The 13,519-nt window shown below is 34.6% G+C and overlaps 1 protein-coding gene across 18 annotated transcripts in view; it reads right to left on the reverse strand.

The window, feature by feature from the left end:
• Positions 1-13,519, reverse strand: part of PARD3 (par-3 family cell polarity regulator) — a 766,077-nt gene that overhangs the window by 364,558 nt on the left and 388,000 nt on the right. For all 18 annotated transcript variants that reach the window (XM_053668874.1, XM_053668872.1, XM_053668873.1 and 15 more), the window contains exons 6-7: positions 12,646-12,734; positions 10,409-10,492 (exon numbers count right to left, since the gene is read on the reverse strand). In XM_053668874.1, the coding sequence (XP_053524849.1) occupies positions 10,409-10,492; positions 12,646-12,734 (173 nt within the window). The remainder of the gene's footprint in view (positions 1-10,408; positions 10,493-12,645; positions 12,735-13,519) is intronic.

The following is a 13,519-nucleotide window of genomic DNA, read 5'->3' on the forward strand; positions in this document are numbered from 1 at the left end:
TTTTTCATGGAGCTGCCATTTATACCAAACACACATTTGAACGGACATAAACTAAACTGCAGCAATGGTCCTTTTTCACTTACACTGCCATTTAATATTATTTCTTTCATGAATGTTTACAGAGCAATCATTTAATTTCATTCTAATGTTCAATATTAAATATAGTAAAGAGATATTTTGTTTTAGTAGGGCTAAGTCTACCAACTTGCAAGAATAATAAGAGAAGATAATATTTAAATTGCCCTTTGTAATTTTCATATTTCAGGATTAGCATCTACTTGTGTAAGAATCTAAAAATCTTGTGACTGATGAAAACAATAGTGTGATTTTTACTTACTTACTGCCATATGTTGGAACTAAAGAAATATAAGAATTCTTTGAGCTCAAAGAAAGAATATATACTGACATAGCTGCATGAGCAACTTAACTGTCTGAGTCTGTGTTCGGAAGAAAGAAATTTCTTAATAGGTCACACCAATAATAACAGCACTGTTAAATGTCATCATGTCCACAATCTACCTCCCTATGCTTCTACTATTGTTTCTATGCACAACTGAACAGTGCCCTATGAGGGGAATCAAATTAACATGTATTTATGGTTCTGTTGAATGGGACAAAATAATTTGAGAAAACAAATTAAATCACAGTTACTGATAATAGTGGAATAAGTAGAAGCCACTTTCCTATAAAAGAAAAAGGTGACTGAGCCACTCACAGGCACCTGGGACAGAACCGCACCTGGGCTGCTACGCCAGTGCTGCCAGTGGCTCCAGCAGACCAGGACCAGCCCTGTGAAAAAGTGCATGCACGCAGTGCCTGCAGGACAAATGCGTGCTGCCAGGAGTCACTCAGTTACTTCTTGTAATTGGTGGACTCATAGTTACAACTCTTCTGCAACCTAAAGTGAGTAATAATTATGTTTTTATGTATTCTGAAATATTTTGTGTATTCTAGAGAATCTACAGAATATCTTTAGAAAAAAAAATATAGACTACCTTTAATAGAAATTACTTAGCAGTTAACTGATAATTTAACACTGATAATTTAAATTTATAAATTTATTCCTGATAGATCATTTCAGTATATATGACAGTTAATGTAACTTGGAAATCTGACATTTAACTCTACAAGTGGCACCAATATTTTTCAGAGAATTACTTTACTTTTTAAATTCACTTTTCTTTCCTAGAAATCACTCTAGAATGATGATCCAAAGTTTCAAAACAAAACAAAAAAAATGGCATGCTACATTTACTGAATGAATGGCTTATCTTTCTGAATAAGCCCTTGTAAATGGCCAAATGCATCAATCATTCTAACATAATAAAAAAATGCTACTAATCATAAATAAACTACCACACTTATATAAAATATAACACAGGTTTATTAAATGAGGCTTTTAGAATCCAACGTTCTTAAAGTAGTCACAAAAATCTCAGAATCCCATTTCTCAGCACTAGGTGGGGGATGGGTATGGGAAGGGGGAAAAGAGGAAGAATTTCACCCTGAGTGACAGGGCAAGTGATCAGGGAATCAATGAACAGATTGAATTAAGAAGTCAGTAGCCTGCTGATTTCTAAGTACATGACCACACTATCAGAATCATTCTCTCAAAAAGAATGGATTAATTTAAAAGAAAAGTAGAACAATCTGCAAAATTATCTCATTTGCTTCACTAGGTGAAAATGATTACAAAAGGAATGGGAATGGACTATCAAAAAAACGTCACAAGAAAATTGAACTGGTAACAGCTAGACTAAGAATGAAAACTACCCCCTGAAGAGAAATCAACAGAAGTAATAACAATCCTTTAATCTTCCTGGAAAATGTGTGTGCAAGCATATTTCCATACCTCCCGCATTCAATTTAAAGGCATCTCAAATAGTATATGTAATTCAGAACAATTAAGGTTAATATTTTGCAAATTCAATCTGCAACCAGAAGTTGTTATGAAGTCATAAAGAGCTGACTACCTACAGTGCTGTGGTCCTTGCCACGCTTCTAGGAGAGAATAACTGAAGCTACTGAACTTCAGAACATTTCAGCAAGTCAATGTGCTAGAATACACAATGGTTTTTCACCTTGGCAAGTACCAGAATTCCTTATTAGAAGCAACCATTTTACATCAGAAGAAACTACTTTGCAACAATAATAGATAGATAAATAGACAGATAGATAGCAGGAAAGAGGGAAAAGAGGAGCTGGGCACACTCTGCTGGGGGCAACAGCCCAGGATCAGACCCCACTCCCCGGGGGCTGTGCTGATGCGCACAGGGGAGAAGACTTGGTGCAATGACTACTGCAGCACAGCAGACTTGGCAAGATGTGTCCCAAGGGTTTTTGGGGGTATGTGAAACACAATCTCCCTGACCCCACTTCCATGCATCTAAGCATGGCACATATGCTTTTTGAGCAAATAAATATTTTTTCTTATAAATCTGAAACATCTCAAACATACTGCTATTCTACTGTCTCCTATACCTTTTTCAAAATTGGGAGGGTGAGAATACTATATCCACCATGTACAAATCTCACTTCTGAGTAACTTTCCTAAAAAAATGCAAATACACATAATTATTTTAAGTCTTTACTCATGGCTTCTGAATTATGTTTCTTACAAAAAAAGAAACTGCCAAAATAGAAAAATAAGGATAGAGTCACAGAAAGCAAGCCACTGAAATAACACATATTTGCACATGGTTTTGGATGCACAATTAGAAATGTAACCTCTTAGATTATATTAAGGAGTGTACCACTACAAATTTCATTTTTACAATGAAAACATTTTCCACTAGCCTAATTATACACTTAATTAAAACAACTCAGTCACATGTTAACATTTTCAATTCCAAGTATAAAGTACAACCAACGATAAAACTGAAAATAAATAACAAATGTTTTAATGATATCTAAATTGACTAAGCAAGTCTCAGTTTTGCTTTGATAATAGAGATTTCCACAGCTGTCATCCAGCTATATGGAAATGATTACAATTCATCTTGATAAAAACTGACATGGTATAAAAACCTCAACTGAAGTGAAGTCAGAGGAGGACTAGACCAAATGGACCCCATCAACCAGATCTTCTCACCTCACTAAGTACAAAACATGAAGGGTCAAAATGACCTACAGATGATCCCTGAGAACCACAGTCACAGTCTTAGGCAACACAAACAGAAAAAAAATTAAAGGAATTCCAGGTTAAAATACAATCTTGATTTTCTTAAAGCTTTAATGGCTAAGATGAAATAAACCAAGAAAAAAAAGTAAACAAAAATGAAAAATTTCTTTAGATTAAGGCAGAAATGACAGGCATCATATTACTAGATTTAAAGAAGCAAAACAGGGTTGCAGACCAGTTCCCTGCAGGCCAATTCCCAGCAGGGGACGCATGAAAGGCAACCATACATTGATGTTTCTCTCCCTCTCTCCTTCCCTTCCCCTCTAAAGATAAATAAATTTAAAAAAAAAAAGAAGCAAAACAAACTTTTCCCTTCAGAACATGTTCATTTATTATGGTCCTTTATTGGGACAAACAAGTCTGAAGCTGAGGTGTACAGGTGAAAGCTTTCAGACAAAAGACAACTGAGTAAAGATAAATTGTTTTTTACTAAAGGAGGCAAACTGAGTGCTCAAAGGTCAAGAGCATATGTCTTCCTTTTAAAGGTAATACTAAATTTTAAAACTCTACAGTGAAATGAAACATACAAACCCCAAGTAAAGCTTTTCTTAACACCTGAGCTCGTACCATAAAATCCAAATTGGCTGTATTATTTACTAAATATATGCATCCAACTAACTAAGCAAGTATGTACTAGAATCCTCAAATCTATGATGTAACAGTAAAACCTCATATCTACAGCACAAATAGAAGAGAAAATTGATAATTTTCTGCTTTTAAATACACTAATCAGAACCTACATAGACAACCAGACCACAAAGCAGTAAGGAACAGATTTTAAGGAACATTCAGGAAGATAAAGAAAAGATGAAAAATATTCCTTTTTTCTTTTTAAATTCAATTTATTGGAGTGATAATGGTGAATGAGATTATAAAGGTTTCAAGTGTACAGTTCTATGATATATCTGATAGACGTGTCAAATATATGGTGACGGAAGAAGATTGATGTTTGGTGGTGAATAAGAAAAATACCATTCTTACTAGCTGCCATTGCCAAGTACTATGCTAAATGTGTTTTATGTATATTTCATAATTACATGTACATTCTTGTTTAAACCACACAAAGTGAGAGGAGTCTCTTATCCCTCATACAGAAACACTGCAGATGAATGAGGCTAACTTGCCCAGGCCACACTTACTAAAAAGGCAGAACCCAGCTCCATCCAAAGGTATCTCTGGCCTCAAAATGTGGACTATTCTTAGCAATCCCTCTGCCAGTAACATGAAAACTTAGCATGTGATTAAGTCACTAACTGACTGTCACAGAGAAGTAATATATTTCCTAACTAGAAATTCTGGAAAAAAGAAGCATGTGATGTGCTATAGAGAGCAAAAACTAATAAAATGTAGGTTAGATAAGCTAAAAGTTATAACTAAGAATAATTATGAGCATTTGAAATCTTAGGAGGGGATGCCAAGTTCAGATTTTGACTCAATAATTAAGTAAATGAGTATGGGCTTCTTAAGACTTTCCAAAGATATTTATTTTACTACCTACTTTTGCAGACAGGCTAGATAAAAAACTTTACAGAAACTTTAGTTTTTATTTGAGAGGAAGATTATTCAACATATGCATCTGCTGCAGGAAGCAAAAACGTATATTTCTATCATTTTCTATATTAATCTGATCATACAAATACCTATTTTCTAATGAGGCTGCTTTTATTTCAACTCGAATCTTGAATATTATACAATATTCTTTCAGGTATGTAATTTTTTCTGCTAGGATGATGGAATTTATAGTCAGTAATGGAAGAAAATCAATCAAGGGAGAAAAGTCATGAAAAATCAATTTAATACAGAAATTTTAAAAGTTTGGTGTTGACTTTTAACCTACCAAATTGAAGATAAATGGTTGAAAAAAATAATTCAGGATAAAAATTAATCAGACAAATCAGATGATGTATATCTGTAAAAGGTAAGTTGAGAAGTGATTAATAAGACATTTGCCAGCATGAGCGGCTACACTCACAGAACCATATGTATGCACATACCCTCCCTTACCAAGGGCTAGTTCCTACTTAAAGACTTTAGATTTTTCCTTAAATCTCAAGATTTGCAATCAGACAGGAAAAAGAGTTCTGTAAGTATATACTACTAAACAGAAAATGTTAAGTAAAGTTGTTTTTCCTACTTCCTTTCCTCCTGGGAATTCTTCAGAATTAGGAGGGTATGCTGGTGGGAAATAAAATGTGGCTACAATAAAGAGACTTTCTTATCATCCAGTAAGTAGACATAAAGTTTTAGACTCTTTCCCGACATCCATTAGTATGAATACAAAAAAGGGAGGAAATTTTAGACATGAATAATACTAGAATGTAATCTCCATGATGGCAGACATTTTTGTTTGGTTCTCTAAAGTGGAGCTGGCAAAATATAGCTCCTTAGCCAAAATTAGGCCTACCACTATTTTTATACATGAAGCTTTATTGAAACAAAGCCACACTCATTTGGTCACATGTTGTCTGTGGTTGGTTTCATGCTACAAGTACAGGATTTAGCACTTGCAATAAAAACTGGGCAACCCACAGTACCAGAAATACTGGCCACCTTACCCTTAGAGAGAGTTTGCTTACCCCTGACAGAGTGACTAGATCAAGAATGGTGCTGGTAAATTCTAGATCTTTTTAAAACTTGCTTAATGAAATAAACATATAATTACTATCTGCATAGAAAAAGTACATACAGGGCAACAGGTTTAACTTTAAAGAAGAATATATAAGTGGGAAATGTCCCTTATAGTCAAGACCAAGAGAAGCTGACTATACTTTAAGAATAATGTGCTTCAGCCATACTTGTTTTCACAGGGGTAAAGATTTAGTATGATGTGGGAGTATGAAGGCTATCTCCCACACGGTATAACAATGATTGATCTCAATTAACGTCTCAGTTTGATCATCCAGCAAGAAACCTCCAGCACAAAACTTCGCAAACCACTTTTGACATGTTCTATTGGTCACAGAACCTTCTCCATGCACTGTATAAATCCTTTTCTTTTCATTTCAGTTGTATTTTTACCTTTCTTGAAATAATAAAGCATAATATGCTGAAAATGTTGCTTATTTTCCTGTCTTCAATATTAAAATGGCTACACAAAAATTCACCAATTTTGATGTTTTTTAAATGTGTGCCAATATGACAGCTGTCACAATACAATGTAACAAAATTGTTTCAAATGATATTGAGGACAACTAAGCACTACTAGAGCCATATTACAGAAAAAAACAAACAAACTTTTTGGCAACCCATTATAAAAAATATAAAATCCATGGAGTTTCTGCTCTAGAAAATGGCAATTACTTACTTTCTGAAAGTAGTAACACTGTGATTTAAATAAGAAAGTTATGTTGGACATTTAAATGAAAATGAAATGAAATTATATGTATGAAGTGAAACTTGATTTCAAAGTAATAAAACTGAATAAAGAGTTCTGGATAGGGACAAATAAACTTTTTTTTTAATAACATACAAGATGCAGACTGAGGAGAAATGTAATCAAAGGGAAGACTATGCATTATTTCTGTTTATCTTTTTGTCTCCATTTCTGCAGATATGAATAACTGGCTGGGGGCGAGTAAGCACATTGTCACTGATGCCCCACTCAAGGAACACCACCCAACATACTCTAAAAACAGCCTTTTTAAGTAGGTCCAGCAAATACCTTACCAAAAAAACCTTCATTATACCTCAGCTCATAATTAGACCTAAGTGACTTTAGAATTTTTTCTACCACTGACTTCACATTTTTCCTATTTTCCTGAGTTATATTTGATATTCAAGATGTTCTGCATTGTGTTGCTTTATTTATGATACATAATTCCCATCTGCATTTTCCTGAGATTTGCTGACTCTGAAATCTAAGCCAGAAAGCAACACTGACATACGTGTTACTCTTACAAAACTGTAGGCAGACATCAGATAACTGCAGGGTCAATTACAATCAATGCAATAAAGTGAATACCCTACGAGAAAGTGAGTCACACAAATTTTTGCTTCCCATATGAAAGTTATGTTTTCACTGAACTGTATGCAGTCTAGTAAGTGTGCAACAGCATTATTTATTAAAAAGTACATACATTAATTAAAAATACTTTACCATTATAAACACTAACATTCATCTGAGCCTTCAGCAAGTCATAACATTTTTGTGGGTGGAGGGTCTTACGTACAATTTATAAGAAAGACAGTATCCGCAAAGCTCAATAAAAGAAAGTTCAACACAGAAAGAGGTATACAGTAAGTCCTCACTTAGTATCATTAGTAAGTTCCTGGAACTATGTTGAAAACAATGTATAACACAACCAATTTCACCACAGTCTAACTGATATAAATATGTGTTAAGTTCCCCACCATATCTCATCAACATTATAACTAAACAATGTTGAATGAAACAATGTTATCCAAGGACCTGCTATATGCCTGTAATGATTCAGTTAGTTATATCACCAAAATTGAGATGGCCCAAGTAGGATTGGAATTTTGTAAAAGGAAAGTTATTCTTGGAAATTTCAATTACATCTCACAAATATGCATTTCTGTATTTCCACTAAGATATATGTGCAATTTCTTCACAAGTTCCACTAAATTTTACTTTATGCTATGATGCAGTGCCTAACTTGTGCTTGCAGCCACCATGGAGTAGATATAGTTCCCTTTCTAAGCTATCATCACATTTAAGCTCCTCTTCCCCCACCAGCCAGCTTCAGTTACCTAATTCTGACAACACTTCATCAGCTCACAGAGTAGCTACTATATGACTATATCAACATTTAAGACATAATTACAGTGTGATTTCTTGGCTATCACTCCACCTTGACTGCAAGTCCCTGGATAAAGACTAAGTCCTATTCATCTTTGTTCCCTAGTTCCTAACAAAGGCATTGCCACAGGCTAAATGCTAGGGAAGGTATCTAACTGAATGAGAAGCACCCGCTCGTAGCCATTTCCAAGTACAAGGGAGAAGGTGGCTTCTGGCTCCTGAAGATTAGCACCTCTGGTTCTCTAGTGTCTATGGTTCTGAGCAGCCTGCATGGGTTTCTCTCCCACTGTCAACCTACCTCTAAGAACCATCACCTACCAAGGCTATGTGGAAGCTTAAAAATGCAACACGGGCATTGGGAAAAAATTAGCTGTTTCCCAATATGAAAATGGGTGATGCCTACCAAGAGTTAATAAAGAATCTGACTTTACTAATCTCTTTGTCCTTAGAGGACAGCTGCTCGAGATTTTCTTCATTGAGTGTCAGATCAACAGGAATTAAAAATGACTTAGCTGAAAAATAATTTCTAGTTCTGCAAAGGGATACTTGTCTACTTACATGTGTTCTGTATGTCAAAGTAAACACCATGGTAACCAGTAACTGTGGTGGATTTTGTGAAATGCTTTCGCTGAGTCACTTTAGAGTAGGTTTATTGTTCTATCTTATCCCCCTTTGGCTTAAGGCTTTTCATCAATTTATTTTATCCCAATAATGTTCACACTGATGTAGGAAATGTGTGATACAGAAAATAACATGTTTGTCATGGAAATACTAGTTCTAGTTCAAAGTGGGTACATAAACAATTAAGTCTCATTTGTGATGAGTTATATTGTAGCCCACAGGCAGTTAAAGACATTAATCTTTATCTATGCATTAATCATTATCTATTAATCCACACATTTTATCTCATTTTTCTATTTATCATATAAGTAAAAAAAACAGATTTAACTTTTGAGAGCATTTAAATGTTTATTCTTTCATTTTTTAACATTTAAATTTAATCTTTATTGTATTTTTAATTATATTTTTATAGAAAATAAGGTCAAGAGACATTCTGAAAACAACTAAGCTTGTTTAAGTGAAAGTTCTCTGAAGAAATTTCAATGCTTCACCAGAGTTAAACATTTTAAAAAGAAGAGAAGGGAAGTGAAAGCAGCTATAACTCTGTAAACACAACATCACCTTCAAAGTGATTCAACATCACTTTGAAATTCAAAGTGAATTTCACATGTGGTTACACAACACCAACATCCAAACCTTGCAGTCCAGCAAGAGTTCTAAGTATATCTAAGTTTCAGCATCCAAACCCCCAAAAAGTACATGCTTTCCTGAAGAGATGGAGTCTGCACTTGGCCACAGGTAGGAAGACATCCCAGGAAGGGAGTACACTTATTCAAATACCCACCTAAAAATCTAAATAGATAATTTAATCACATGCTTATCATTAATAGTGCACCTGCTTTTCACAAAACATAGTGCTTGTAATTTCTGGGCCAGAGTACAAACTATTCTAAAGTCTCAGTCCCTGCTCTAAAGCAAGTTTTTTTTTTTCAGCATCCCCCCTCCCAGTGTAAATAAAGTTAAAATAAATAGGTTAATAAAGTGATAACAGTAAAATAAAAACATTCAAAATATGAAGCCATACAGTTCATAAATATATTTCACCACCTACTCATTAGATGGGTAAACAAAAGAGGACAGGATAAATTCCAACAAGCTGACTGCGCACCACTGACACACCAAGGATGCTGAGGCGCAGGTCGCCGTCTGCAGCAGAAGCCTCGGCCCACTCACTGCAAAGTGGATTCATAATGGGTCTTTCAGGGTATTAAATATTAAAACAAAATCTGACTCTTTCACGGAAGAAAAGCATCAGAATGACAGAAACTTACAGTCCATTGAAAGTTTTAAGGACGTATGGTCTATAAAGTAATCAAGTCATACTAACCAATGACACAAAACACTGACATTTGAATGCAGAGACTGAAGGGAAGGAGCTACAGGCCACCGGGTAGGAAATAAATCTATAGCTTGTCCAACTTTTTAAAATGTCAAACATAATCATAAACATCTTATAAAATTAAAGACCCGAACAAGAAAATAATTCTAAATGAATCATTACATATGACATCCAGATAATTTTTTCCCAGAAAATTGCTTTAATCTCTCTCCCTTAATTTTGCAAATTCAACTGGAGTTCTAACTCAAATATCGATCATCAAAGTAAAATGTCTGCAAGGATGTAATGAACAATAAAATTATTAGTATAATTTGAGTGCTCGATTTCTTCATCAGTGTTAAGTGCTTTCTGTGATTATGATGTATACGTATGGATGAAGTGGCATTTCCCCCAAATGAAAATGTTTCCATTAAGCATATGCTAAATCAACAGCACTCTGTATCTGAGCTTAAATGAAGATAAAACACTCCACATTATGATTCAATTAAAAACCTCCGCAATACGTTACCTGCCGCCTCGAGCACTGAAAGGCACTACATGGATTCCCAGAGGCCCTCCGTCGTTGGGGACGTGAACGAGCTTTACCATGTCACTGTGAGACAATGATGAATGAGGGAGCATGAACATGGACTGTAAACAAACCAAACTGAGCAGAACAAAACAAAAACACAACAGACACACAAACAAAATAAAACAAAATCCCCACCAAGCACACATGCGTGTACATATACATTCTGGAATACAAGCATGGTGATGAAGGCAACAGTAAACACTACATACCTGAACACTAGTCTGATGGCATGGGGGGAGAGCAATCATCAGAAACAGCTACATTAAACATGACACAGAACATTTCTCTCAGACTACACTCTTCTGTGTGATACAAGCACACATTTTGCAAGTCAAATTTCTAGACTTCCACTAAAATTTTTCATCTCAATATCTACTTCAAGGACAATGAAGATTAACTGTATAAAAGTGTTGTAGCTACAGAGTATGTTACAATTTACAAAGAGCTACTAAATATGTCACATCACTGACCCTTCCAATAATCCAATAAGGCCACAGTTTTGCCCCTCTAGACAGGTGGCGGTGCAGACATGGCCCAGCCACCCTGACTTCTTACCATCCACACAACGTAAAGTCACCATTGCTTAAACCACTGCATGTACAGGTTATGAAATTCCTTTCTCAAAACCAATAGATTTCTACTAAAAACCAAATCATTTTCATAAAAGTATTTGCAAATGAACTTTAAAGTTCTGAACCTATTTATGCAAAGTAAAATGAAGTTACTTCTATTATACAACTAAAGTACTTTACTATTAATGTAATAAGCCCAGGGTTAATAAAAAGTGGTGTAAATTAAAGAATGTAAGTATTCTAAACTACTAAATAAGATTTCACTTTTCTGTAGATTTATGTGTGCTGCACAGAAATGTAAGTGGTACCTACCTAACAATCCATATTTGGAAATAGTATTTTAATTAAATATTTAGTTTAAGCAACCCAGGCAACCATAAATGATTAGCAATGGATTTGACAAAGGTCGCAATATAGTTTTTATATAATGGAAAATGACAATTCTTCAACTTGCTAAATAAAAACCTGAGGTTATCCTATGTACTATGACTGTCCCAGTTACAGAAAGACTAAGTGAAATTAAAGATAGGAATACCCACAATTCAAAACAAAATTGAAAATACGTGCACAGATTTAATCACATAAAAACTAATTAGGACAAAATAAAAATTTTGCCATACTAAAGTAATGGTATTTAAATGTATATTTTTCATATTTTTGTAGAATTTTATAACATCCTAATTTAGATACTATTAATACCATTCACATATTTTTAATGACTGGGTTGTGAACTGAATAGTATGGTTACTTTAATAATGATATTTATGATACATTCTTTCTTTTGAACTATGCCATGGCAAATATTTCTTAAATGAAAACATTAGACAGCACTGGTTACTCTATATCCAAACATAATCTGATTCCAGCACCTGGTCTCACTGGCCGAGTTGTTAGAGCCTTGGAAGGCTGAAAGAAGACAGCATTAACAGTTCAAATGTTAATATCTAGATCCCTTAACTTCTACCCAAAGTCAAAGATAAAATTTAGAATACTGCCCTCCCTGAGAACCCCTCCCATTTAAAAATGCCAATATTTAAGACAAATGTACAGTTTTGATAATAAAGTCTTACACTTTATGCTTTTATACTTAAAATCATGTTCAAGGTCCCAAACCTATGGCCTATAATTTTTCAAATATCTCGAGATTCTAGTTTTTCAAATCAAAATATATACATTAAAATGGCTAATGTTTACATAATACCAACTATTTTTTTTCAGGTAGAATAAGCATGCATACATTTTTTTAATTTAGCAAATTTAGAGAGCAAACTAATGACCAAAATACTGACACACAATCTGAAAAGAGTTGCAGTGTTCTAAACATGACAAATATTTTCAATCAAATGCTACTTTGTATTATAAAGTAATAGTATTTGGCAAGGCATGAAACAGAACAGGTACATGTGGATTTCCATGCTGTTCTTTTTACATTAGATAATTAACACAGTAGATGAAAGATGCTCTCTAAAACACAAGCCAATGCAAGCCATGTTTTTAACTCCGTACTAACAGTCCACACATGCTGTATGTTTTGGAACACTTGCTGCTGTCAGTAATGCTGCATGTACACGACACATGTAGTTAAAGCCGTCAGTAACTTACTCCAGAGAGAAGGTGGGTGTGTTCTCCAAACTACTGTCGGCATGTCCAATAGGTTCAACACGACTGCTGTCTTCTGCCCCATCCTCATCCTAGACAGGGTGACAGAAAGGGAAGTGCACTCTGTGTTAGATTTCTTTCTATAATGTGGAAGAAAACTGGGTAAAAGTGGAGTCCGAGAGGCACTATGATCATATTATTAGGTCTTTCCCTAGGGAAGACGACCTTTAATCGTAAGATGGGTATCTGTATATGAAAAGTTGCAGTTTAAAGAAACAGTCTCCTGAGTTAGCACCCAAGAGATGAACAAGATACTACGGTAATAAGAAAACATTAAAACTTCACTTAATGTTACCTTTCTTACTATTTTACATCACTGTTTGGTGTATATTTAATATACTAATATATGTATATAACACTAAGGATGCATGTTTAAAATTTTTCCTAATATAAACAGTTGAGACCATTACACTCCTTAATGAGTATCAAATGTGCAAAATCATGTTTGTCAGTTCCTCAGTCCCACAAACACAGCTTGACAAAATAAGTATGCAGTAAGTAAAATCTTTGACTCAAATCCTTCATCCTATGAAATTTCACATAAAGTTATTGTGAGCCAATTGACTATTTAAAGTTATGAGCAAAGGCATTAAGATCTCAGTTACAAAGAACCACTTGTTTACTTCTGTTAGTGAAGGACCAAGTAAGGGGAAGGCACACACGGAGACATGGTCAACACCCGCCTTTGAATCCTTCCTTCAACAAAGGCAGTATTTTGTAAAGCTTATGTTACAACATGTGGTACAAACTTGGATCAGAGAGTATGCTGGTACTCCAAAAGATGTCAGGTGAGATAAATGTAATGATTCATAAAAAC

Source organism: Artibeus jamaicensis, unplaced genomic scaffold, assembly GCF_021234435.1.
Source record: "Artibeus jamaicensis isolate MK-2021 breed Jamaican fruit bat unplaced genomic scaffold, CSHL_Jam_final contig_515, whole genome shotgun sequence".
Taxonomy (NCBI): Eukaryota; Metazoa; Chordata; class Mammalia; order Chiroptera; family Phyllostomidae; genus Artibeus; species Artibeus jamaicensis.